The sequence below is a fragment of the Rana temporaria genome, chromosome 1 (assembly GCF_905171775.1).
Source record: "Rana temporaria chromosome 1, aRanTem1.1, whole genome shotgun sequence".
Taxonomy (NCBI): domain Eukaryota; kingdom Metazoa; phylum Chordata; class Amphibia; order Anura; family Ranidae; genus Rana; species Rana temporaria.
In genome coordinates this window covers 518,573,377-518,600,515 of record NC_053489.1, presented here as the reverse complement: position 1 = coordinate 518,600,515, position 27,139 = coordinate 518,573,377, and the positions used below count along the sequence as shown (strand labels likewise).

The window sequence follows — 27,139 nt, the reverse complement described above, 5'->3', positions numbered from 1 at the left end:
TAGAGGGGGTCTGTATGGTAGAAAGGGGGGGTCTGTATGGTAGGAAGGGGGGTCTGTAGGGTAGGAAGGGGGGGTCTGTATGGTAGGAAGGGGGGTCTGTATTGTAGGAAAGGGGGGGGTCTGTATTGTAGGGGGGGTCTTCACCGTAGCGGGGGTCTGTACTGTAGGGTGGTCTGTACTGTAGAGGTGGTCTGTATGGTAGGAAGGGGGGGTCTGTATGGTAGGAAGGGGGGTCTGTAGGGTAGGAAGGGGGGGTCTGTATGGTAGGAAGGGGGGGTCTGTATTGTAGGGGGGTCTTCACCGTAGTGGGGGTCTGTACTGTAGGGGGGCCTGTACTATAAAGGGGGTCTTCACTGCAGGTGGGCCTGCACTGTAGCCGGGGCCTGCACTGTAGGGAGGGGGTCTGTGTAACATGTAGGGGGCCCAGAACTGTTAAGGGGGGTGTCTGTGTAACATACAGGCATCTAGAGGTGCAGGGTGCCATGTAATGTAAAGGGTCCAGAGGTGCAGGGTGCAGTGTAATGTAAAGGGGTCCAGGGTGCAGTGTAATGTAAAGGGGTCAAGAGGTGCAGTGTAGTGTAAAGGGGTGCTGTGTAATGTAAAGGGTCCAGAGGTACAAGGGCTGTGTAATGTAATATTGTTGTTAATATTTATTTTTGTAACTTCATTCTGCATAAAACATTTAACAATGTAATTTCATGAGATCGTTTATGAGGGTGTGTTTAGGGGCAGACTTAGGGGCGGGGCAGGGGAGGGGTTGGGTGGGGCAACTGGTGGCGAGTAACTTTCAAGGCCTGGCTAGTGGCTTGTGACTTCAAATTTTGAGCCCTGCTATAGGATACCCACGTTCCCGCGTTGCGACATTTAAAATCTACGTCGTTTGCGTAAGTGAATCGTGAATGCTGCTGGACGCCATTCACGTTCACTTTGAAGCAAATGACGTCCTTGCGACGTCATTTGCCGCAATGCACGTCGGGAAAGTTTCCCGACGGAGCATGCGCTCTACGCTCGGCGCGGGAGCGCGCCTAATTTAAATGATTCCCGCCCCCGGCGGGATCATTTACATTGCGCGCGCTTACGCCGGGCAATTTTGCCGGCGCGCCCTCGCAATTTACGGAGCTACTGCTCCGTGAATCGAGGGCAGCGCAAAATATTTGCGGGGGCACAGGGCAAAATCGTTGCCCTGTGCCTCCGCAAATAAAGCGCAAATGTACCTGAATCTGGGCCACTGTTTTTAGACTATGACAGTGGGCTTCTGCATTAGTAACATGTTACTAAGGATAAACGTATCCTTTAAACCAAAAAAGAAATCACAATACTGTGTTATATGCTCTGGCCAATTTCTACGTACTTTATCAGATTTTATTTTATCAGAACTCAAGTCAAACCCCACTGATCCTTTTATTGAAATCAGTTAAATACATTCTGGGTGCAAACTAAAATATGTTCAAATATAACACTTTTTTTTTCTTTAGAAAACAATCCATAACCTCAGTAAAAAAAAAAAAGCCTGTCCCCTGTCAGCATGCTCCATAGAAGGAACATTGATATTGGTGGTTCCTCTGCAGAGGTCTGATATTGCCACTGCGGAGTCAGAGCTAAAGCTCTCTTCAAAATCAGCAGAAAGCATGAGACTTGCTGATTGCAGAGCTTTAGCTATGAAGACTAAACAAGGGAGAAAAATTATATTTTTTAAATTGGTCGTGTGTATGCTCCAGAGCATTTTTCTCAACGAGAAAAACGGCCGTTTTTTTTTAGAACCTGCTCTATTTTTTCCCGTCGTGAAAAACGGTCGTGTGTACGCTTTAACGAGGGGGGGGGGGGGAAACCGCGCATGCTCAGAAGCAAGTTGTGAGACTGGGAAATTAGCAAAAGCAGCCCAAAGGGTGGCGCCATTCGAATGGAACTTCCCCTTTATAGTGTCGTCGTACGTGTTGTACGTCACCACGCTTTGCTCAAGCATTTTTCTTCACAAACGTGTGTATGCAAAACAGACTTTATAGGAATCACGACAAATCATGTTGAGAAAAACGTTGTTTTTTTGCATGACATGAAAAATGGTCGTTTGTACGCGGGCATTAGGCTTTGCACACCAATTTTTTTTAAATAAAAATACAATCCATTTACAAAGCAATTAAACAACATTTGCCATCATTGCAGCTACACACGGGGGGAAAATATGCAGAATATACATAACGTATTAAAACAATTTTAAATAAAGATTTTCCACATTATATAGACCAGCTATCTAATGACCAAAAAAATTATGCATATTGCATATAGTGGGGCATTATTAGCCATCTTATTATTATTACTCTATGATCTGACTTAACAAGGGATGTGTTGGACCTCTGCAGAGGCGCATTGCGGGCACTATTAGCTCTTTTTCGGCCGCTAGCGGGGGTAAAACCGCACCGCTAGCGGCCGAACACCGCTGAAATTCCGAAGGTAAATCGCTGCTAAAAATACCGGCGCTTTACCGCCACCACACCTCCCGCCCCAGTGTGAAAGGGGCCTTAAACATATATTCTTACCCACAGTCTCCACCAGTACAATATTATAACAATAAAACAAATATTCTTACCCCCAGTCTCCACCAGTACAATATTATAACAATAAAACAAATATTCTTACCCCGTCTCCACCAGTACAATATTATAACAATAAAACAAATATTCTTACCCCCAGTCTCCACCAGTACAATATTATAACAATAAAACAAATATTCTTACCCCCAGTCTCCACCAGTACAATATTATAACAATAAAACAAATATTCTTACCCACAGTCTCCACCAGTACAATATTATAACAATAAAACAAATATTCTTACCCCCAGTCTCCACCAGTACAATATTATAACAATAAAACAAATATTCTTACCCACAGTCTCCACCAGTACAATATTATAACAATAAAACAAATATTCTTACCCACAGTCTCCACCAGTACAATATTATAACCACCACTTTCACAGAGTAAAATAGCTTCATTAGTTGTACTTGTGACCCCTCCCAGTGTCCCCCTGGTGGGAGAAGGTCGAATGTAAGCATTCATATCTCTAGACAGCTCTTGCATTCGTGTTTTATCCCCAAGAAGAGAGCCTGAAATTAGTAATAAAAATCCATTGTCATCCATACGCTATAGTTCGAAAAGTAAATCTAGATGGCCATTTGGCAAGGATTTGTTGACAAAGAGGAACATCATACAAAATACTTAGACACACGGGTTCACAAATTCTGTTAAATTATTGTGCCTCGATCATAAGATTCATTTAGTGACAGATTTGTATGTATTGCAATATCTTCAGAAGTATGAAAAAAAAAAATCCATTGATTGACAAAGAAAAAAACACCACAAAGAAACAGGTACATGCTATTATTTCAGGCATGTGCAAAGCAGTAAACGGAGCGCAGTTTTACAAGTGCTCTCCATATTACCACGTTCACCAGCACACCCCTATGTGGGTGAAGGAGTTTTACTGCCAGTTCAGAATATGCAAATATTTTAGTGTACATGGTCTGGGCACAAGTTCACTTTAAGGAAAGAAAGAGAAAAAGAACCCCAAAGTCTTTTACGTAGCTTACAAAAAATGTACTTGTTGGATGCAAAAAAAAAATATGCTTTATTAGTCCAATTTAATATAAAAATCAATGCAAAACAACAACAGCAACGACAACATGAGCTCTGGTATACATCGAAAATGTACATGATAAATGTCCAAGGGACACTAGCATTCAACAATACACAAAAAAAATATGTCTCTGTGAACTTTATTGCTATAAAATACTCCAACGCGTTTCAACCATATTTTGTTTGCGATCTTCTTCACGGAAATATGGACATCTATAATATATCAATACAAAATATTCACATTATTATTTAGAGAAGGGCTGACCTGCATATACAGGTATCCAATGTATCAGGGAATCCAACCTTCAATAAGAAGAATCATGTGTGACCAGAACGTCATTGTCATCGTTGCTGTTTTTTTTATTGATTTTTATATCAAATTGGATTAATAAAAGCATATATTTTTATACACTCAACAAGTACATTTTTTTGCACAAAAAGGCCTTGGGAGTTCTTTTCTCTTTTTCCTTACAATTGCAATTGGGCTAGCAGCACCTTGTCCACTATCAGGGTAGGTGGGTTCCATTTTTTTGTTAAAATTCACTTTAATTCTTCATACAGCTGCACGATTCTGGATAAAATGAGAATCACAATTTCTTTGCGTAGAATAGAGATCATGATTCTCGGCTTAACATCATCTTTCACATTATACAAAAAAAATTGGGCTAACGTTACAGTTTCGTTTTTTTTTTCTAATTCAGTGTATTTTTTCCCAAAAAAATATGTTTTGAAAAACCGCTGCGCAAATACAGTGTGACATAAAATATTACAACGACCGCAATTTTATACTCTAGGGCAGGGATGCCCAACCTTTTGAAGAGCAAGGGCCACTTAAGAGACTTGGTAACTGGTCGCGGGCCACAATGCGTGGAGTGGGCAGATGACAGGTCTGAGTCCACTGCATATGGAGAGCAGACATGGACACAGCCCACTCTACTCTATAGGCCTTTCGATTCGATCCGATCCACCCAGGCGGAAGGGGATGAATCCCCTTCTGTTTTTTTTTTTGCGGATAGGATTGGAGGTAGGCGGTGCTCTGTGGATCAGTTTGAAAGCAGCCTAGTAACCACTGCAGAACAGATATTGCCCATATTTGGTATCACTCCGCCTGTGACAGGAGCTGATGCTATACAGCAAGCATTGTCTTATGCGGCTCCGCTTCACAGCCGCTTGCTTTCTCTTCTGCCGGCTTCATTCGCAACACTGATGCTCTGGGATGACGGATCGGCTTGCAAACCAGACATCCTAGAGCAAGATGTCGCGGGCCACATCAGAGAGCTTTGCGGTCCACATGTGGCCCCCAGGCCATTGGTTGGGCACCCCTGCTCTAGGGTCTCTAGAGAATATATATATATATTTGGGGGTTCTAAGTAATTTTCTAGCAAAAAATACTGATTTTAACTTGTAAGCAACACGTGTCAGAATATGGCTTTGTCTTTAAGTGGTTAAACTGCCCTCATTTGCAGACCGAAGGTCATCGCTTTGATCTAAATGAACCATATGATACAATGTTTTTTTTTTATCTCTCAGGGCTGAGCAATGTTGTGATAAACTTTGCCATCTTTTTTTTTCCCTGAAAGCTCTGAGCAGAGAACGGCTCTGCACTTGTTACATGAATCGCGGAGATGCCAGATTAAGATCGGGAGGGGGGTTGAGATCACGATTTGTTAAAGATTAATCGTGCAGTTCTACACTATAGGAAACAATACTCAAGCTAAATTGGTGTGGTAAGAACCCTGCACTTAAAGAACCTATTTGTAATCGTACTGCGACTACAAAAAATACTGCTAACAGAACACAATTAGAAAATAAATATCAGGGGGAACGAGTCTGAGGCTCTCTTTTCAGATAACAAGCTTATGCCATTATGCAAATTAAAAACATGTTTCTTTAAAGCTGAACTCAGGGAAAACTAAAAGTCCTCCCTTGAAGTGGGGTTGCACCTGCACTACAAAGGATAACTGTTTGTTTATATCTAGGGGGGGCAGGCACAGCCCTTACCTGATCCTACACTCCTACAGGCTCCTTTGTGCTGGTGTAGAGTCCCCAGCCCTGCACTGGACATGGGGGAGTGTGGTCTTCCAGAGCAGCAGAGGATCAGGTAAGTGAAAGTGCTTTTACTTTCCATTAGACAGACACAAGCAATTAACCCTTGCAGTGTGGATACAGAACTTTTTGTTTTCCTCTGAGTTGGGCTTTTAGGCTTTTCCCTCTGTTTTCACCTGCTGATCCTGCCAGTAACACACCTCCTGTATTAAGATGCCTACAGTCTGGATCGCATACACATGGTCACACAAAATTCCGACCGTCAAGAACGCGGTGACGTACAACACTACAACGAGCCGAGAAAAATTAAGTTCAATGATTCCGAGCATGCGTCAAATCGATTCCGAGCATGCATGCTTTTTTGCGCATTGGAATTGCAAACAGACGACTGCAATTTCCGACAAGAACTTTTCCCCATCAGAAAATTTGAGAACCAGCTCTCAAATTTTTGCTGGCAGGATCACCTGGTAAAAAGAAAAGAAAGCCTGAAAAGATAAATGTGACAGAAGTCACTGTGTGTTTTGGAAGGGGCCCGTGGGCTCGCCTCCTACCCACAGACTATGGCCCAGCAGAGAACGTGAAATTCGGAGGGCTATTTGCCATCTCCCACCACCTGGAGAAGATGCCACCTCCAGACATTTGTGTCCGTGGTCGCCGGTTCATTAGAACCGAGTGAACCCGGTATCTGTGGCTGGGCTCATGGAGTTGCTTCCGGCTACCTAAACCTATTGGCCCGGCTGGGCTAAATATATACTTTTATTCCACAAACAATGTACTTTTAACCGATAAAGGCATATACAAGATGGCAGTATTCCCAAAGTGTGGGGCTACGACACTTGGGGACAAAATGGCATTGAGATAATGTAATGCTCCATCCCTTCTCCCCCATCTCTTGTCATGGCACGTAGACAAAGCAGGGGATGTTTGAGGGGCTGCCTGCTTATCATAATCCCTTCATGTGTTTCAACTGTAGTTGGGTTGTTTGAATATACAAGTGTTGAGTTTCCATTGGTTCTTCCTTGCCCCCTACCCCCTCTATGACAAGGCTAAGGGGAGTGTCCCTAACTGTGTTTAAAAGTGTATGTTTGGTACTTAATAAAGTGTTGACGCTCTGCATGTCTAACCCTTAACAAGGGCTTGTTATGGCGAGTCTGCAGGCTGCGGGTGCACTTGGAAGACAGGAGACACAGGTCTGGCTGGGGTTCCCATACGGGATACCAGAGATTCATCACAAATAACTAATGCAGCCACCACATCTAAGAATTGGTGAACTGTGGTATATTAAATGTTTGCTTTTGGGTTTAATACCGCTTGAGGGACTCAAGAAATGCTTGAGAGCAACTTACCACCACTGGTGCTAGACGATGGGTCAACAGCCAAAACTGCAACTTTGTGTCCCTGCTCAGTAAGCATTTTCCCAATATATTCAATAAAAGTTGATTTTCCAGCTCCTGGGGGACCAGACAGGCCTATATCAAATATTGGGGAAACAAAACAATTTTAGTCACCAAACAGTTCAATATGAAATGTAACAGTTTTTTTCATACCCTTCCTTCTACTCCATCTGCTCATGGAATCCAAGCCCTGCGTTCCTGCTTCTACACCAGCTAAAAAAAATAGGGCATGATTTACTAAAGGAAAATACACAGTTAATTTTTCGAGTGAAGTTGCACTCTGCAAGGGCATTTTCCCAGCAGCTTAGTGAATGTGGTGGCAGAAGAGGAGACTTGTAGTTCATTCATTCATTCATTCATTCATTCACAGAACTCTGAACGAATAATGCGGCTGCTTCCATGTCATTTTTAAACTGCGACAGTGGGTGCGTGAAGAAGATCCCAAGGGGGGTGGAGAGGTCAGCTGCTCCAGAGTAACATGTTACATCCTAAATATGGGTGTAACATGCAACCATGTTACACAAGGTGAACCTATCTCCTTTAACCGCTTCCAGACTGCCCCATGTACATTTACTGTGGCAGGGCGGCCCGGGTCTGCGCAAACTCACATTTAATGCACGTGGTTTAGGGGGCACACCCACTCACACCGCAGATTTGTCGGAGGAAAAGTGAGAGATCGTGTTTTAGCTAAGCTGAATCGCAATCTCTCTTTTCCTCCAGTGTAACACTCCCCCCCCCCCACAGTTCGAAACACCTCTTAGGGAACACATTTCCTTGATTGCCCCCTCGTGTTAACCCCTTCCCTGCCATTGCCATTTATACAGTGATTAGTGCATTTTTTATAGCACTGATCACTGGACAGTAATATCATGGATTACGAGCATAATTTGTTCCAAAAGAATGCTTGTAATCCAAAGCACTCGTATATAAAAGCGAGTTTCCCCATAAGAAATAATGGAAACTCAGATAATCCGTTCCACAGCTACTGCTCGTCTATGCAGTACCGCATGTGGCCAGAGACACTCAGAGACGCTCTGAGACCACTTGGGAACAGGGTGTCTCAGAGCGTCACCGGCGTCCCTGCACCTCTGGTCAAATGCGGTACTGCACACCCCAGCAGTTTGAATCCTGCTCGTCTTGCGAGACAGCGCTCGCAAAGCAAGTCAGGATTTTATAAAAAAATTTAAAGACTGCTCATATTGCGAAATGCTCATAAACCGCATTACTCGCAATCCAAGATTCCACTGTTTTGGTGTCACTGGTCACCAAAAAGTGTCACTTTGGGTCAGCGTTGTCTGCCGCAATGTCACAGTCCTGCAAAAAAATAAAAGCCCCTAAATATATCCTATAGTTTGTAGACGCTATAAAACGTTTGCGCAAACCAATCAATATATGCTTATTGGGATTTTTTTTACCAAAAATATGTAGCAGAATACATATTTAAAATTTTTTTCAAAATTGTTGTCTTTTTTTTGTTTATACCGAGGTGATCAAATACCACCAAAAGAAAGCTCTATTTGTGTAAAAAAAAAGAAAGTACATTTTATTTGTGTACAGCGTCGCATGACAGTCAAAGTAACGCAGTGAGGTTTCGCAAAAAATGGCTAGTCAGGAAGTGGGTAAAACCTTGCAGGGCTGAAGTGGTTAAAGCCCAGTACGAACACTTTTGCTGTCATTCTTTTTTTGCATTTTTTTTTTTTTTTTTTAATTGCACATTTTAGGCCTGAAGGAAAGGTAAAACCCTCAAACGCGGTATATGTTCTGAAATCATGGACCGTTGACAATAAAATGCTGGTAAGTTGCGATTTTTAATGTTACATCACGCTAATTTTAATGTACACAAAATATTACCCAAATTTCTTGGAAAAACATAAAAGTTGAAGTTCCATTCAGTAAAAAGATACAACATGTCAAGCCTTAAAGTTTTGCACACCCGTAAAATGGCCAGACATTGGTACTCAAATGGCCAGACATTGGTAACTTACAGTTATATACCGTAATTACTATAATATAGGTGACCAATAGCCATAAGTTCTCGTTAATGATATATCAGGGGCCTATTTGACCACCTGCTTTCTCCCCTACACTTCGCTGATGCTAGCTGAGCACAGATCATGCCCTATTAGCCGCTTCCCTGGTCACAGAAGCCAGGCTGAACCAAAAAGTCACGTTGCTTCTGGGTTAATTCAGTAGAGGACGAATCATCAAGAAAAGACAACAAAACACTCCCAGTGCTCTTCATCAGAGGGATGGTCAAACCAGTGTCACATCACAAACACAGGTCCAATGCCCAGTGGATGCAGCCCTCCTTGAGGGGCTATCCAGCTGTGCACAGCTCTGAAGAAGGGGGATGTGCCCCTGAAACGCGTCAGCATGCTTTATGTGAGGTTGTAGAAGCACTTGCACTGTCTACCTCATTATATCCTTCCATGTATGTGCAGAACACCTTTGTACTTTTTTGAGTATGCATTGTCTTGGTTACCTTTCATTTTAATAAACATATTTTTTACTCTTGTAATGCACCAGGGGTTTGCTCATTACTTTTTTTTTTTTTTTTTTAAGGAAGAACCATGTTTGCAGAATGTTCCAGTGCCTATGGAAGTAATCAAGTGTCTTTACAGCTTTCCAAATCACTTCTACAAGAAAGCTGACCGTCCACTGAGAAAATACACACACACTGTGGCAGCCAGGAGTATGTAAATGCTGCTGTTGCCTCAGACATAAGCCCGACATCCATTTGTTTCCAAATATTGCAAGTAGCAAGACATGTAAAAATCATATGCAGTGCCTTAAACATAAGCTTTACAACAGTTGTAGTGAAGAGGTAAAAATATATTATAGATTTTGCAGCTTACCAATACTTAAAAGTGGTTCTAAAGTCTCAAGGTTTTTTTTACCTTTTTTTTTTTTTAAGTCAGCAGCTATAAATACTGCAGCTGCTGACTTTTAAAATAAGGACACTTACCTGTCCAGGGTAACCGCGATGTCGGCACCCAAAGCCAATCTACCCCTCGGCTTTCGGGTGCTGCCCTTTGGTAAGGGAATCAGGAAGTGAAGCGTTGTGACTTCACTTCCTGGTTCACGCTGCGCAATCCCACTGCTCCCAGAAGACATCGGGGGGGGCAGAAGGTGTCAGAAGTGGCGTAGATACCAGCGGGTGGCTCGAGTATCTATGCCCGGAAATGGGAGAAAAATACCTGTATTAGGCATGTATCTGCTTCCCACTCCCCCCTGAAAGGTGCCAAATGTGACACCGGGGGGGGGGGGGGGCAAAATCCGAAAAGCAGAAAATAGGATTTTTGTACTCACCATAAAATCCATTTCTCTGAGTTCATGGATGGACACAGCAGTATTATTATTATTATTATTATACAGGATTTATATAGCGCCAACAGTTTTCGCTAGGGTATTATCCTCCTTTCTAGGAGATTGACTAGGCAGAAAAACAGCATGTGAAGTGTTAAACACTCCACACAGTACAGTACCTCCCAGGGGGCAGTTACCCTGGGTACATCCCCCACTCTCTGCTCTGCAGCCTCAGTTCGTAAACAAGCAGTACAAACAAAATGAGGGGTGGGTGCTGTGTCCGTCCATAAACTCAGAGAAATTGATTTTACGGTGAGTACAAAAATCCTTTTTTCTCTTCCGTTCATGGACGTCATGGGGACGTCCCCAAGCAGTGTCAAAAAATCGAGGGGTGGGAAAAACACAGCAAACCAACTTCACCCAAACAAACCAGAGCAACGGAGGAACTTCAACCTTAAACAGCCGCCTGCAAAACCTTGCGGCCGAAGGAGGCATCCGAAGATGCACTCACATCCACCTTGTAAAACTTTGAATAGGTGTGGACTGACGACCAAGTCGCTGCCTTACACACCTGTAAAACAGACGCCTGATGGCAGAAAGCCTAAGAGGCACCAATTGCCCTGGTCGAATGTGCCGTAACCAGGAAGGGGGTTGCCCGCCTCTAGGGTATAGGCCTGAAGCACGACCTGTCTGATCCACCTATAAATGGTGGCCGACGAGACCGCCAGACCCTTCTTAGGACCAGACACTGACACGAACAGTGAATCCGACCTCCGAAATGGAGCCGTAGCAGACAGGTACACCCGTAGGACTCGAACCACGTCCAAGGAATGCAACGCAGCCTCCTTTGGGTTCGCCGACCGAGGACACAAGGACGGAAGAACAATGTCCTCATTAATGTGAAAGGCCGAAACAACCTTAGGAAGGAACAGCTGCGGCCGCAGCACCACCTTATCCCCGTGGATGACCAAGTAAGGAGCCTTGCAAGACAAGGCCGCCAATTCAGACACCCGTCTGACCGATGTAATTGCCACCAGAAAAACTACCTTCTGGGAAAGAGTCCATAAAGGGATCTCCCTAATGTCCTCAAACGGAGACTTTTTAAGCACCGAGAGGACTAAATTCAAGTCCCACGGAGGCAGTGGAGGACGCACAGGAGGGGCCACATGCCGAACCCCCTGCACAAACGTACGCACCAGAGAGTGTGCCGCCAAAGGTCGCTGAAAGAAAACAGCCAAGGCCTAAATCTGCCCCTTAATCGTACTTAAGGCGAGAGCCTGATCCACTCCATGCTGTAAAAAAAAGCAGAATCTAGGACATCATGTATACACGGGGGTGCCAATTAATCTCCTCACACAGAGATGCAAGCCTTCCACGTACGATGCTAAATATTCCCGGGAAGTAGACTTCCGCGCCCGCAGCATGGTAGAGATTACCGAATCCGACAGACCTCGGTCCCTCAGCACCTGGCTTTCAATAGCCACGCCGTTAAAGCCAACGACTGTAAAGCAGGATGAAAGATAGGACCCTGCGACAGAAGATACTCTCGCAGTGGCAGGCGCCACGGAACATCTGCCACCAGACGCACCATATTTGCGTACCAGGGACGGCGAGGCCAATGCGGAGCAATTAGGATTGTTGGTATCCCCTCGGCTTCCACTCTGCGTAGCAGACGAGGAAGAAGCTTCAGAGGAGGGAATGCGTAGATTAGGCGATAGTGACCCCACGGTGCGTCTGACGCGTCCGCCCACGGGTCTCTTGACCTGGCCACAAACCGTGACCCCTTTCCGATTGAGTCAGGATGCCAGAATATCCACGTCTGGAGTGCCCCATTTCAGACACAGACTCTGAAACACATCCGGGTGTAGCGACCATTCTCCTTGGTCTAGCGTTTGGCGACTTAGGTTGTTCGCCTGCCAGTTCTTTACGCCCGGAATGTAAACGGCCGAAAGAGCCGGAGCGTTCTGTTCGGCCCACCGGGGATGTGAGCAACTTCCGCCACTGCAGCCGAGCTCCTTGTGCCCCCTTGATGATTGACATACGTCACAGCCATGGCGTTGTCTGACAGAATCCTGACCGGGCGGCCCTGCAGTCTCAGAGACCACTTGGAGAGGCACAGCCTGATCGCCCGGAGTTCCAGGACATTGATTGGCAGGTGGGATTCTTCCTGAGTCCAGCACCCCTGGTCTGACTGAACACCCTAGAATCCCCCCCATCCAGAGAGACTGGCATCCGTCGTGACCACCGTCCAATGGCACGGGAGGAACGACTTGCCGGCCCAAAGCACCGGAGACGTCAGCCACCACACTAGGGAGGAGGCGACTCACTCGGACTTGGTAATCCAGAGACGAAGGGTGCTTGTCCCAACGCGACAGAATTTCTCTCTGTAACACACAAGTGTGAAATTGAGCATACGGAACCGCCTCGAAGGAGGCCACCATGAGACCCAGAACACGCATGCAAAAGTGAAGCGATGACCACTTTTTGGTCGCCAACCGCCGCACCGCAGTTTGCAGTGTCTGTAGTTTCTCCGTGGGAAGAAAAACTCTCGCCTCCGAGGAATCCAGGACCAACCCCAGGTATTCCAAGCGCTGAGACGGTACCAACACCAACTTCTGAACATTTAGCAGCCAACCGAATTCCCGGAGGGTCTGGCAGGTGATAGACACATCCACCTCTAACTCTGAGCTTGAAGAAGCTCGCAGAAGATCGTCCCGGTAACCTACAATAGCGATCCCGCGCTGCCTCAGCATGGCCAGAATCGGAGCAAGCACCTTGGTGAAAATCCTTGGCGCCGAAGCCAGGCCGAAAGGGAGGGCCACAAATTGAAAGTGGTCCTCCCCGACCGCAAAGCGCAGAAATCTCTGGTGCTTTGCGCATATGGGGATATGCAAGTACGCGTCCTTGATATCCAAGGACGCCAGGAAGTCCCCTTGATGGAGTGCCGCTACTACAGAGCGAACCGACTCCATCCTGAACTTTTGCACTCTGACAAAACAGTTGAGGGCCTTGAGATCCAGGATTGGACGGACCCCTTCTTTCTTGGGGACTACAAACAGATTGGAGTAAAACCCCTGAAACCGTTCCAGTAAAGGAACCGGCACGATCACCCCCCTGACCAGCAAATCCTGAACAGCCCCAAACAGGGCCTCCCGACGACCCGGAGGAAGCTGGAGGTTGGAAGGAAACTTGTACCCCGAGGAAATTACTTCGCGAAAGAAGAGACATCCACCGAGCCGCAAATCCGAGAGACGGGTGGGGGCAGACCTTCATGCGGAAGTGGGTTTTTCCGCAGGCTTGTTGGGCTTGTGGAACCAGGGGCACTTCTGCCCTTCAGCAGGCGCCTTAGCGCCCTGGGAACGTTTACCTGCAGAACCGGGTGACAGAAAAAAAAGCTTGGGGGCGGTAAACGATGGCCCCTGCCTACGGCGAGGCTCCTTACCTTTACCAGATTGTGGGAGCAGAGTGCTCTTACCTCCTGTGGCATTTTTTATGATGTCATCTAGAGAAGCCCCAAAAAGCCTTTCACCCTTAAAGGGTAAGTCCACCAAGGCCTCCTTAGAAGACTGGTCCGCATACCAACACTTCAGCCAGACAAGGCGGCGCAACACCACCGCGTAGGCCGAGGCCCTGGAGAGCAAGGAAAGTGTATCCAGGGCTGACTCACAGACACATTTTAGGCCCTGCATCAACTGGTCGGCCAGCGCCACACAGTCCGGAGGGGCATGATGCTCCTCCAACTCCTGAAGCAACAACTTTGCCCGTTCAGTAAGTGTCTGAGACACTAAACCCCCGGCCAAGACCGGTCTCACCGCCGACCCCACCACCGTGAACATGGAGCGGGCCACAGCCTCAGCTCTCCTATCTGCGGGGTCCCTGAAAGCGGGAGCCCCTTCCACAGGCAACGTGGTAGCTTTGTTCAGTCTGGACACAGGGGGGTCCACTGATGGAGGAGAGGTCCACTTTTTCAGGAAGTCCTCCTCAAAAGGATAACGGACCGCAAAGCATTTTGGAACAGAAAAAAACTTTTGCGGCCGATCCCATTCCTTGTACAAAAACTTTTCCAGATAAGGAACACAAGGAAACACATTTGCAGTGCGGGCCGGCTTGGAATCCTCCATTTTCTGAGTATCCCGCACCGCAGTGATAAGAGCTCCCACCAGCGCTGACCCTGATGCAGAGTCATCCTCACTGTCCGTGTGGACTAGGCCTGCATCCTCTGAAACCTCGGAACCAGGGCCGGGAGTAGTAGCTGGGCCCAATTCAATGTCAGAGGCATCCCCAGAAGAAGGCGGGGGGAAGGGGCGCTTTTTACCCCCCCTCTGGCCACGCGCCAATTCAATCCTGGCAACAAACGCCTCTAGGACTGCCGTCATAGCATCCACAGAGGCCGCAGGTACAGGGGACCCACCCTTTTGCCACCCTTGGAATGCAAGGCAAGACCCACAGGTAACCCCCCCGGCTGCAGCAGAGAACAGGGGACCCCCCCAGAGGACTCACCACCCAACCAGGCCTGTACTGCTGCTGTCTGCCCCAGAGCGCTGCTCCGTGCTGTGCCGTCCCTCAGGAAGTGTGCTCGAGCCGTTCGCGCCGATTTTTCAGCCACTAGAGGCAAAAACCCATTCCAAATGGCCGCCAACATGCAAAAAGAGCAGGCCCCCCCCCCGCACACACGGCAGCAAAACAGCACCCCCTAAGCAGACACAGCCCCCATCCACTGGATGGAGCCCGCCAGGCGGACCCCCCACCTCACGGCCGACCCTGCCACCCAAAACGTGGGGAAAGGAGGGAGAGAGGAAAGCAGGGAGGACCCCCAATCGACCTCCCCAGGATTGCACCAGCCGCACCACCCTGCCAAAGCAAGGGGACTGCTACTTACCCGTCCTGTGACCACCGGCTGGAGGCATCCCGGACAGAACCAATGTCCGCGCAGCTACGGCATGGCTGTCGGCCCGGCACACTGTCATACGGACATAGAGCCCGGTCATATGTGTGCCCTGGAGCGTATAGCTCACCGGCCACCCCTGGAGCAACCGGGCATGTCGTGGATGGCCCAGCACGTAGCTAAAGGCCGGCACACGCTCGATGGCCGAACTTGGGGGGACTACAAGGATCGAGGACCCAGCCTGTCACCCTGTCGGCAGTTGATTGTAGATCTCAGGATCCAAAAATGCAGGAAAACAAAAAAGAAAAGCAAGTAAATTGCAAAAAAATCCCCAGAGCACATAGGCCCAGAGGAGCCATGTCATTCTCCTTTGCTAGGCAGAAAAAAAACTGAGGGTGCAGAGCAGAGAGTGGGGGGTGTACCCGGGGAACCACCCCCTGGGAGGTACTGTACTGTGTGGAGTGTTTAACACTTAACATGCTGTTTTTCTGCCTAGTCAATCTCCTAGAAAGGAGGATAATACCCTAAGGTTAATCTAGTGACATACTCATTGGGAAGATTGTCTCACTCCTCATTGGGTAGATTGATATCAGCCACAGCCATTGGCTCCCGCAGCTGCCAAATACTTTGACAAGGGAGCGGCGGGCAGAGAAGAGTTGCCCGATCTCTGTCAATAGACACAGACTGGGCAGCTCAAGAGCCAACACGCATGGGTGCTTCCAGGAAAAGTGTCTTTCCCTGGGGGCACTCGTCGAAGAGGAGGGGCCTGGAGCGCTGGCGGGGGACCCCAGAAAAACAGGATGGGGACTGCCCTATGCAAAACCATTACACAGATTAGGCAAGTATAACATGTTTATTATTTTGGTTTTAAAAAAAGCGAAGGTGTAATATAGTTTTAATTGTGGTGGCTGCATTTGTTTTCTTTGTTAACTACCTCAATACTGCGTTTTTTATTCCAGGATCATGGCTGCAGCTACAGCCATAATTCCTGGTACTGTACTCTTCAGCCAGCAATTCTTTCTTGCAAGACTGATTTTCCAAACAAAACGATTTTGTTGTTCAAAATCGCCAATAAACATTTGGCAGGTAAAAGGGGTTGTCTAAGACCTGGCTATGGAATGACTAGCTGCAACAAATATAAAGACTATGAGCCTCCTCGTGCGTCTTGGCGTCCTCTCCTCCGGGGCGCCCCAACAGTGCCTGCAGAGGCGATTTAATGAGGTTCACTTGAGTGAGCGAGTGTATGAAGTTGTAAGTTCGAATCCAGAACCTCCTCACTTCTGGGCAGGTCCACCACACGTGGAACATAGAGCCATCTGTGACAGACCTAGCCGGGACAGAGGCTTTTGAAGAGGACTGAATGCTAGCCTTTTGCCTTCCGATTATGGGCCAGGGCCTCAAAGCCGGAATGCGGATGGGTTATCCCGGCAGACGGACCTAGAAACTTAAGACTACTTTTCCAACATCCTCGAGTTGACCCGTTCCAGGTCCCTGTGTGGCTGTTGGACTGTTTCCCAAGGGGGAGTATTGTCATGAACCTTGGAATACTGAAGTACTGTATTTATCAGCGTATAACACGCACCCTAACTTTAAGAGGGGAGTTTTAGGAAAAAAAACTTTCCACAGCCCCCTGTGTATAACATGCAGGCACAGTTTACCCTCCATTTTTAGGGTAAAAAAGTGAGTGTTATACGCCAATAAATACAGTATTTCTCCTTTGAGTCTATTACACAGTGGTGGGTCTTCTGCCCTGTCTTAAGGTTAACTTCCCTGGCTCCGTGGTCTAGAAGGAATGCAATGTTCGGTGTTTGACTGTTTATGCACATAATTACCCCCTAGGGCTTCTCTGTGTCATTACACATATCAGTCCTCCTATTCAAGCTATCGGACCAATCCCTGCTGACCCTGTTTCAAGTCCTCATTTGCATGGCCAAGAGGACCTAATGGAGAACTAGAGTGTACTGTACAATTGACCGAAAGGAAAGGGGTTGTTTGGGCGGCGTGTTCAAACTTCTATGTTTAAAAGTGTGTGTGCATCCAATAAAAGAGATTCCTGTTTGAACTTACATACAGCCTGCCTGGTGTTTGTTCTGAGCTACCACAAATGGATTTGAACGGCAAATAGCTGTAGTTCGAATCCCAGAGCATCGGATGGCCGAACAGACGTTGCGATCTGCAATCTAATCCAATAGTAGCAGAGGAGTGTCGGGAGAGTGGAACCGAGCAAGCAGGGGCTCGTTACACCATCTATTGCGCACCCTCCAAAGCACTGTTGGAAAGCCCCCGGGACATAGGTTGCTACTGTTGTCGGCAAGATGTACCATCGCAGGAAGACCTTGTAGTTTGCCTCTCGATGAACAAGGTATTATTATATGATTTGGATGCACATAGTGCCAACTTACTCCACTCCTCAACTTCCAAACTCTCTCCCAGATCTTGCTCCCATTTATGCATGTAAAATAACTTTTCATAGGTAGAGGACAAAATACTGTATATTTTAAATATGTGGCCAGTGTGTTTGTTGAAACTGCTGTATAAATATTACATTGACGTATCGCCAAGAAATGCACATCTTCCGACAAAACATGGTTGCAGAAAACTGCTATTCACAGCAAACCTTAGTTGGTCCACCAAGCAAAATTTTGGGGATGAACGAAGGATTACCAAATAGCAAAGTCAATGGGGTGTGTAGGGATTTAAATCCATGCAAGGACAGTAATCAGTCCCATAGGTTCAATGAAAATGATAGAGTTGGACATAGCATAACCGGTCTATCCTTCGCCCAAATCCACATTAAACGGCTTATCTCCTTATTGGGGTATGGGGACGACTCCAAGGATATAGAAAGTGGCCTGAAATATCGTGTATGGAAGCGGATCAGCTGCGCCGCATGGAAATATTTACTCAGATCTGGAACACTCAGGCTCCCCTCAATTTAGGTGTGTACAAGGTATATCTGTTCACCCTACCTGTAGGGGCTTTTAAAAACGTTGCCTATGGATAATTTAATGTACCTTTAGTTTGTCGTCATTCCACAGGCATGTGCAATTTTAAAGCATGACATGTTTGGCATCTATTTACTCGGTCTAACCACTTTAATACAGGGCACTTTCACCTCCTTACTGCCCAGGCCAATTATCAGCTTTGTTGCTGTCGCACATTGAATGACAATTGCGCAGTCATGAAAAACTTTTTGAGACAGATAGAGCTTTAATTTGAGTTTTAGATTTTTTGCTAAACAAACAAAAGACGATCCCAAATTTTTTATATACTGTGGAGACCACATAGAGTGCATATGGCTCTGTTATCCACCCCTGCTTGAAGAACATATAGTATGGCGGAGACAACCCTCTTATATAGATCTTCATATAGGTCTTGTATACGGTCATATTACAACTTGGTCAAAGTAGAAATACTTTAAATGAGCATTCCTTTTCTTTAAAGATTTTCCATTCATGCTGTTAGGTAAAATTAATGGATGTCACGAACAACTCTCATTTTGCAGGTCCAGACATACTGGCATAGCTCATGGCTGGTGATGGTGAATGCTCACATTGCTGAGACCCATGTTCTCTGAGGTCCTTGTAGTAAAAATGTAAAGTAGAGGAAACGCATATTCAAATCTGCAGGCATGCTATACGAGATGTTCAGAGATTGCAGACACGCTGCAGGAAATGGACAGAGGCTGCAGACACGCTGCAGGAAATGGACAGAGGCTGCAGACACGCTGCAGGAAATGGACAGAGGCTGCAGACACGCTGCAGGAAATGGTCAGAGATTGCAGATACGCTGCAGGAAATGGACAGAGGCTGCAGACACGCTGCAGGAAATGGACAGGGACTGAAGACATGCTACAGGGCACGGCCAGGGACTAAAGACATGCTACAGGGCACGGCCAGGGACTAAAGACATGCTACAGGGCACGGCCAGGGACTAAAGACATGCTACAGGGCACGGCCAGGGACTAAAGACATGCTACAGGGCACGGCCAGGGACTGAAGACATGCTACAGGGCACGGCCAGGGACTGAAGACATGCTACAGGGCACGGCCAGGGACTGAAGACATGCTACAGGGCACGGCCAGGGACTGAAGACATGCTACAGGGCACGGCCAGGGACTGAAGACATGCTACAGGGCACGGCCAGGGACTGAAGACATGCTACAGGGCACGGCCAGGGACTGAAGACATGCTACAGGGCACGGCCAGGGACTGAAGACATGCTACAGGGCACGGCCAGGGACTGCAGACATGCTACAGGGCACGGCCAGGGACTGCAGACATGCTACCGGGCACGGCCAGGGACTGCAGACATGCTACCGGGCATGGCCAGAGACTGAAGACATGCTACAGGGCACGGCCAGGGACTGAAGACATGCTACAGGGCACGGCCAGGGACTGAAGACATGCTACAGGGCACGGCCAGGGACTGAAGACATGCTACAGGGCACGGCCAGGGACAGAAGACATGCTACAGGGCATGGCCAGAAGACATGCTACAGGGCACGGCCAGGGACAGAAGACATGCTACAGGGCACGGCCAGGGACTGCAGACATGCTACCGGGCACGGCCAGGGACTGCAGACATGCTACCGGGCACGGCCAGAGACTGAAGACATGCTACAGGGCACGGCCAGGGACTGAAGACATGCTACAGGGCACGGCCAGGGACTGAAGACATGCTACAGGGCACGGCCAGGGACTGAAGACATGCTACAGGGCACGGCCAGGGACAGAAGACATGCTACAGGGCATGGCCAGAAGACATGCTACAGGGCACGGCCAGGGACAGAAGACATGCTACAGGGCACGGCCAGGGACAGAAGACATGCTACAGGGCACGGCCAGGGACTGAAGACATGCTACAGGGCACGGCCAGGGACTGAAGACATGCTACAGGGCACGGCCAGGGACAGAAGACATGCTACAGGGCACGGCCAGGGACAGAAGACATGCTACAGGGCACGGCCAGGGACAGAAGACATGCTACAGGGCACGGCCAGGGACAGAAGACATGCTACAGGCCAGGGACTATACAGTAAACAGGAGCTGGACACAGAAAACAGACAAGCTATAGTAAATGGCCAGGGACTGCAAACATATTACAGGAAAAAGATCCTGCGGGCATAGACATAGGAGATAGTCAGAGACTGCATACATGCTTCAGTAGATGGTCAGAGACTGCAGATATTCGACAGATGTGGCTGGAGACATGCTGCAGGACAGTCGGAGCCAAGGGACAAATTGTATAAGAATGCTAGGAATCCCTGTTATTACAGTGTATTTTAAATGAGTTCTCCCACTATTGACCGCTGGACTCAAGGGTTGTACAAAATGGGACACGAGCAGCAGGTTGGGCATCAAGGATCCAAACATTTCGCCCTTCAGATTGCGTGTACCCCTTTTTGCTAGTAAAGTTAAAAATCAAGTTATCCTTCAAATGAAAACAAGAAGCTGACATGAATGCATTGGACACTGTAAGCATGGAATACAACACTGACCTATTCTAAACGCTAGAGGTTTTCCGTTATTTAGGTGCTCCTTTTCTCGGTGATGACTTAGTACCTTCTGCAGCAGTACTTGAGCAATTTGCCTTTTTCTCATATGTGTAGATTCTACCAGTGTTATGGCTTCTGCCAAGCAAGCTCGATGCCCTTCCACCAAACCCTCATAAATTCTATTTAGCAGTCGCTCTTCTTTTTTTGCTAGAGTCTGCGTTTCGTGCTGGGTCAGCGCTGCGATACACAAGTTCCTTCTGTTACTAGGCCTAGAGGCCATCTTTCTTGATGTAAAGTAATCATTTCTGTGCTTGTGTATGGAAGTTTGTAGCAGCGCAGAATTTCTATGAAAAATGGTGGAAACTGTGCATGCTACATTCCGTAGCTGAAAAATTGGAAATGTTTGCATGTTTCCAACAGAGACTGTCACCACATCAGATCGTGAAGAATAGGGAAATGGGTTTGAAGATAGCTAAACTGGAGGCTTGCTGGTGTCTTCTTCAATCGGCAAACAAGTATTTTCTAAAAAATAAATAATACAAGTTACTTTTACAGTGAAGGAAAACAAGCCAGACTTAACTATCTAGGGCAGTGGTCTCCAAACTGCGGCCCTTTGCTTGTCTATATCTGACCCTTGGTGCATTAGTCCCCCCTACTGTAAGCAGCAGTGAGGAGAGTTCCTGCCACCGACCCCAACAATGGGGCACTATTCCTCCTAACACCAATGATGGGGCATTATTCCTCCCACTGAAACCAATGATGGGGCACTATTTCCCCATTGAAACAAACTATGGGGCACTATTCCCCCCCACTGACACCAACGATGGGACATTATCCCCCCCCCCCACTGACACCAACGATGGGACAATATTCCCCCCACTGACACCAACGATGGGGGCACTATTCCCCCCACTGACACCAACGATGGGGGCACTATTCCCCCCACTGACACCAACGATGGGACACTATTCCTCCCACTGATAAACGATTGAGCACTATTCTCCCCACTGACACCAATGATGGGGCACTATTCCTCCCACTGATACCAACAATGGGGCACTATTCTTTCCACTGACACCAACGATGGGGCATTATTTCCCCCCACTGACACCAACGATGGGACATTATTCCCCCCCACTGACACCAATGATGGGCACTATCCCTCCCACTGATACCAACGATGGGGCACTATCCCTCCCACTGATACCAACTATGGGAGCACTATTCCCCCCACTGACACCAACAATGGGACACTATTCCTCCCACTGATAAACAATTGAGCACTATTCCCCCCACTGACACCAACGATGGGGGCACTATTCCCCCCACTGACACCAACGATGGGACACTATTCCTCCCACTGATAAACGATTGAGCACTATTCTCCCCACTGACACCAATGATGGGGCACTATTCCTCCCACTGATACCAACAATGGGGCACTATTCTTTCCACTGACACCAACGATGGGGCATTATTTCCCCCCACTGACACCAACGATGGGACATTATTCCCCCCCACTGACACCAATGATGGGCACTATCCCTCCCACTGACACCAACAATGGGACACTATTCCTCCCACTGATAAACAATTGAGCACTATTCTTCCCACTGACATCAATGATGGGGCACTATTCCTCCCACTGATACCAACAATGGGGCACTATTCTTTCCACTGACACCAACGATTGGGCACTATTCCCCCCACTGAAACCAACAATGGGGCACTATTCCTCCCACTAAAACCAACCATTGGGCACTATTCTTCCCACTGATACCAACCATTGGGCACTATTCTTCCCACTGATACCAACCATTGGGCACTATTCTTCCCACTGATACCAACCATTGGGCACTATTCTTCCCACTGAAACCAATAATTGGGGACTATTTCTCCCACTGAAACCAACGATTGGGCACTATTCCCCCCACTGATATCAACCATTGGGCACTATTCCCCCCCTTTGATACCAAAGATTGGGCACTATTCTTCCCACTGAAACCAATAATTGTGCTCTATTCCTTCAACTGTAACTTTTTACATGGTTACATTGATCCAGCTTGGACCAATGTATATATGTAGATACTAGGGTTGCCACCTTATCCCTTTAAACCCGAACACATATTAATTACACAGGTTCTGTGGCTGATTGAGGGGGGGGGGGGGGGGTAATTAAACTCACTTAGTGCCCTACCTGCATTAAATTAGCCTCAGAACCTGTGTATTTCATATGTGTTTGGGTTGAAAGGGATGAGATGGCGATTATTTATGGTTTATCAAACCTAGTATATACACCATACCTGGCCGATGCCCCTGGAAGTGGGAAATCAATGTAGAAATCACCACTATTCTAGTGATCGCCACTTGCTGAGTGGCTGCCCTGCTGCATTCTGCCCACAGGAGGTCAGCTGCTCAGCACAGGCACCAATCAGAGAATCCTTTGCATCTCCTGAATGAATGCACAGCGTTTTGTGATTGAAGCGGGTGGAGAGGTGGGGTGGTGACGCTGCCGCCATTATGGAGCATACGTTCTCCAAAATAAATACAATTTTTGTTTTAGATACTCTTTACTTATAAGCCTATATAAGAGTTACCTATGATTCTGTATCAGTCATTTATTTTATGGTAGTCTGTAGTTCCTGAATGACCTGGATGTCTTCTATTACTTGCCCAGAATAACTGGTCTCTCTTTATATGTAGGTGGCTCTGTGTTATCATTCTATTCCCTCTCCTCTTTATACAGCAACGTGACAATACCGTCTCAGCATTTCCCTCCCCTTCCACCGAAGTGTAAATCTTTTAGCTATGTCTTTCATACCTCTCTGAACACCACTTCCTGCTCTTGAGTTCCAAGCCTCGATCTCACTGGCAGCCTTCACAATTCAAGCCTCGATTTCACTGGCAGCTTCCATATTCCAAGCCTCGTTCTGGTTCTCTCAGCTTCCAGGCTACTAGCTACACGTTGTCTGTATATCTTCAGTCACATGACTGCAGAGCGACAAGAGAACATGCTGTGGGCGTTAGAAGGGATCTTTTCCTCCTACAGTCTACAGATTAAACTTTATTAAGATATACAGTTTACACTGCCATTCCTCACATTACTTCTTGATGCTTACACGACTCAACTCTGGTTTTAAAAGAAAACATTATATTGAAGTATGTATTTTTAACCACTTGCCCACCAGGTGAATTCTGGCACTTCTCTCCTTCATGTGAAAATCACATTTTTTTTGCTAGAAAATTAATCAGAACCCCCAAACATTATATATTTTTTTTTAGCAGACATCCTAGGGAATAAAATGGCAGTCATTGCAATACTTTTTGTCACACCGTATTTGCGCAGCGGTCTTACAAGCGCACTTTTTTTGGATAAAAATCACTTTTTTGAATTAAAAAATAAGACAACAATACATTTTGCCCAATTTTTTTATATATTGTGAAAGATAATGTTACGCCGAGTAAAATGATACCCAACATGTCACGCTTAAAAATTGCGCCCGCTCGTGGCATGGCGTCAAACTTTTACCCTTAAAAATCTCGATAGGCGACGCTTAAAAAATTCTACAGGTTGCATTTTTTTAGTTGCAGAGTAGGTCTAGGGCTAGAATTATTGCTCTCACTCTAACGATCGCGGCGATACCTCACTTGTGTGGTTTGAATACCGTTTTCATATGCGGGCGCTACTCGCGTATGCGTTTGCTTCTGCGCGCGAGCTCGTCGGGACGGGGCGCTTTAAAAATTTTTTTTTTGGGTTTTCTTATTTATTTTTATTTAGTTTTATAATTTTTTACACTGAAAAAAAAAAAAAAAAAAATTGATCACTTTTATTCCTATTACAAGGAATGTAAACATCCCTTGTAATAGAAAAAAGCATGACAGGTCCTCTTAAATATGAGATCTGGGGTCAAAAAGACCTCAGATCTCATAATTAGACTTAAATGCAAAAAAAAAATAAAAAAAAAAAATGTCATTTTTTCAAATGACAAAAAAAAAAATGTTTCTTTAAGAGGCTGGGCGGGACTGACGTTTTGACGTCACTTCCGCCCAGCAGAGCTATGAGGACGGGTGAAGGAGATTTCTCCTTCAGTCCCGTCCCCGCTCAGCTGCCGGACACATCCGATCTCCTCCGCCGCTACCGGCGGCTCCGGTAAGCGGCGGAGGGCGCGGGAGAGCGGCGGGAGGGGGGGGGCCCTCGATCGCCACCGATAACGGCGATCTCGCCGCGGAGACCGCCGTTATCGTGTACACCACCGCCCCCTGAAAAGATGAATATCTCGGTTGTGGCAGCAGCTGCTGCCGTTATCGAGATATTCAACTTTAAAAAGAGGACGTCTTTTTGACATGGGGCGGTGGTCAAGAGGTTAAAGTGGTTCAAAAGCCTTAAAGGCATTTTATGCATTAAAGCGTTTGTTACCCCCAACATTTCATATTCCTGATGTGTTAAATCCCTGGTGTTCCTGCCAGTCCCTCTGCTCTACTATCAAAAACTGACCACACTAAGCTGGAGAACACACCATGGTCAGCTCTCTAGCTATGCTGGGAACTTAGTGTGCTCTCCTCCAATGATCAGACTTGTCCTTACACACCGTTGCACAGCCTTTCACTGGGAAGATCAGTGTACTGCTGTTTCTTCTCCCCCCTGCTCTTATGCAGCTAAGGACATAGGGAATGTTATTACTTTAAAAAAAAAGGTGGGGGAGTTATTTATAATGTATTTTTATATCTATACAAAAATGTTTAGCCTTTCATTTCTATTTTAACTAAATAGGTTGTTTTACAAGGTGATCGTTTACATGAAAACCCTTCTGTGCTGCAGTTCCCCCAAAACCCCCCTCCCCCCGTTTCCTTACCTGAGCCCAATCCGATCCAGCGATGTGCTCGAGCACAGTGTCTCCAGCCGCTGTCTCTCTCCTCATTGGTAGTGATTTGCCCCTGCTGCTGTTAGTCAAATCCGAGTCGGGCTGTCGGTGTCAATGTATGCAGCAGCAGGACTCAGAAATGAGCCCGTGCGGGTGCCCCCAGGGAAAGTGGATTTCTGTGGGGATCCCAAAAGCAGAGGATCGGGGACACTCTGTGCAAAACTATTACACAGAGCAGGTAAGTATAACATGTTGCTTATTTTTAGTAAAAAAAAAAAAAAAAAGCATACCTGCATAGGAAAGAGTCCATCTCTGGCAGAATCCATACTTGGCATCTTCAGGTAGTACTGCAGGTTCCAGCAATGCTCCTGCATCTTGCTGGCTGCCAGTCTGTGTCTCTCCCACCCCATACAGACTGTGTGTCACCAAGTCTCCCCTCTCTCCATGGTCTCAGAGAGTCCCTTTGGATTGGACCCTTGTCCTTTTATAGCACACAGTAAGGTGACCAGATTTTTTAAATGAAATCCGGGGACATATTTTTTTTTTTTACTAGTAATGACGGCAATCAGCGACTCGCCCGTTGCCACCCGCCTCACAGCCTGTCAAATCTTACTCTCCGGGCCCCAGCTGGGTGGGGAGCGGAGGAAGAACACTCCGCCAGGGAAGCAGGGCCGGCGCAACCACCAGGCGGACCAAGCGGCCGCTTGGGGCGGAAAGATTACCTTTTTTTTTTTTTTTTTTTTTTTTTTATTGTCCGGAGCAGAGGTGTATGTTGTGTGGGACTCGCAAGCGGCGGGCGCGCTGCACACAGCCGCAGAGTCCGGTCCGCGGCGGCGGACGAGGGACAAGACTTTACCATTCATAGTGGTGGTGGGCACGGCTCAGGCTGCCTGCATCCAATAGCAGGCTCCACCGCTGCGGCGCCGTCCTCCTAGCCTTTCCCCTAAAGAAGGCGACGGCAGCCCCAGAGCATGGCGGGAGTTGTAGTTCTCCAACAGAGCACAGGCACACAGACTTCACTTGGCCCTCTGGTGCCTGTGCTCTGCAGTGACTACAACTCCCAGATTGCACTGCAGGGCACTCAGAGAGAGGGAGAACGTCACATGTTGCTTCTTCTGCTGCAAGTAGGGAACCAAGTCACCGAGGCGAGGAGCAGGTAAGTACATTTACTACACACACGCTGTGGGGGGACAGTGCTGTGTGTGTGGGGCAGTGCTGTGTGTGTGTGTGTGTGTGGGGGGCAGTGCTGTGTGTGGGGGGGGGATTAGCGCTGTGGGGGGACAGTGCTGTGTGTGTGGGGCAGTGCTGTGTGTGTGTGTGTGTGGGGGGCAGTGCTGTGTGTGTGTGGGGGGGGGGGGGGATTAGCGCTGTGGGGGGACAGTGCTGTGTGTGTGGGGCAGTGCTGTGTGTGTGTGTGTGTGGGGGGGGCAGTGCTGTGTGTGGGGGGGGGGGATTAGCGCTGTGGGGGGACAGTGCTGTGTGTGTGGGGCAGTGCTGTGTGTGTGTGTGTGGGGGG

At 47.4% G+C, this 27,139-nt stretch overlaps 1 protein-coding gene across 3 annotated transcripts in view; it reads right to left on the bottom strand.

Moving 5' to 3' along the window:
* MMAA (metabolism of cobalamin associated A) overlaps positions 1-26,130 on the bottom strand; it is a 45,681-nt gene extending 19,551 nt beyond the window's left edge. The window contains exons 1-5 of one of the 3 annotated variants that reach the window (XM_040331657.1): positions 25,914-26,130; positions 23,583-23,752; positions 20,765-21,283; positions 7,025-7,147; positions 2,933-3,103 (exon numbers count right to left, since the gene is read on the bottom strand). In XM_040331657.1, coding sequence (XP_040187591.1) covers positions 2,933-3,103; positions 7,025-7,147; positions 20,765-21,170 — 700 coding nt within the window. In that variant the 5' untranslated portion in view covers positions 21,171-21,283; positions 23,583-23,752; positions 25,914-26,130. Of the gene's footprint in view, positions 1-2,932; positions 3,104-7,024; positions 7,148-20,764; positions 21,284-23,358; positions 23,551-23,582; positions 23,797-25,913 lie in introns of those variants that run through there. The other 2 variants (XM_040331650.1, XM_040331665.1) reach the window with 2 other exon arrangements.
* Positions 26,131-27,139: the final 1,009 nt, after the last annotated feature.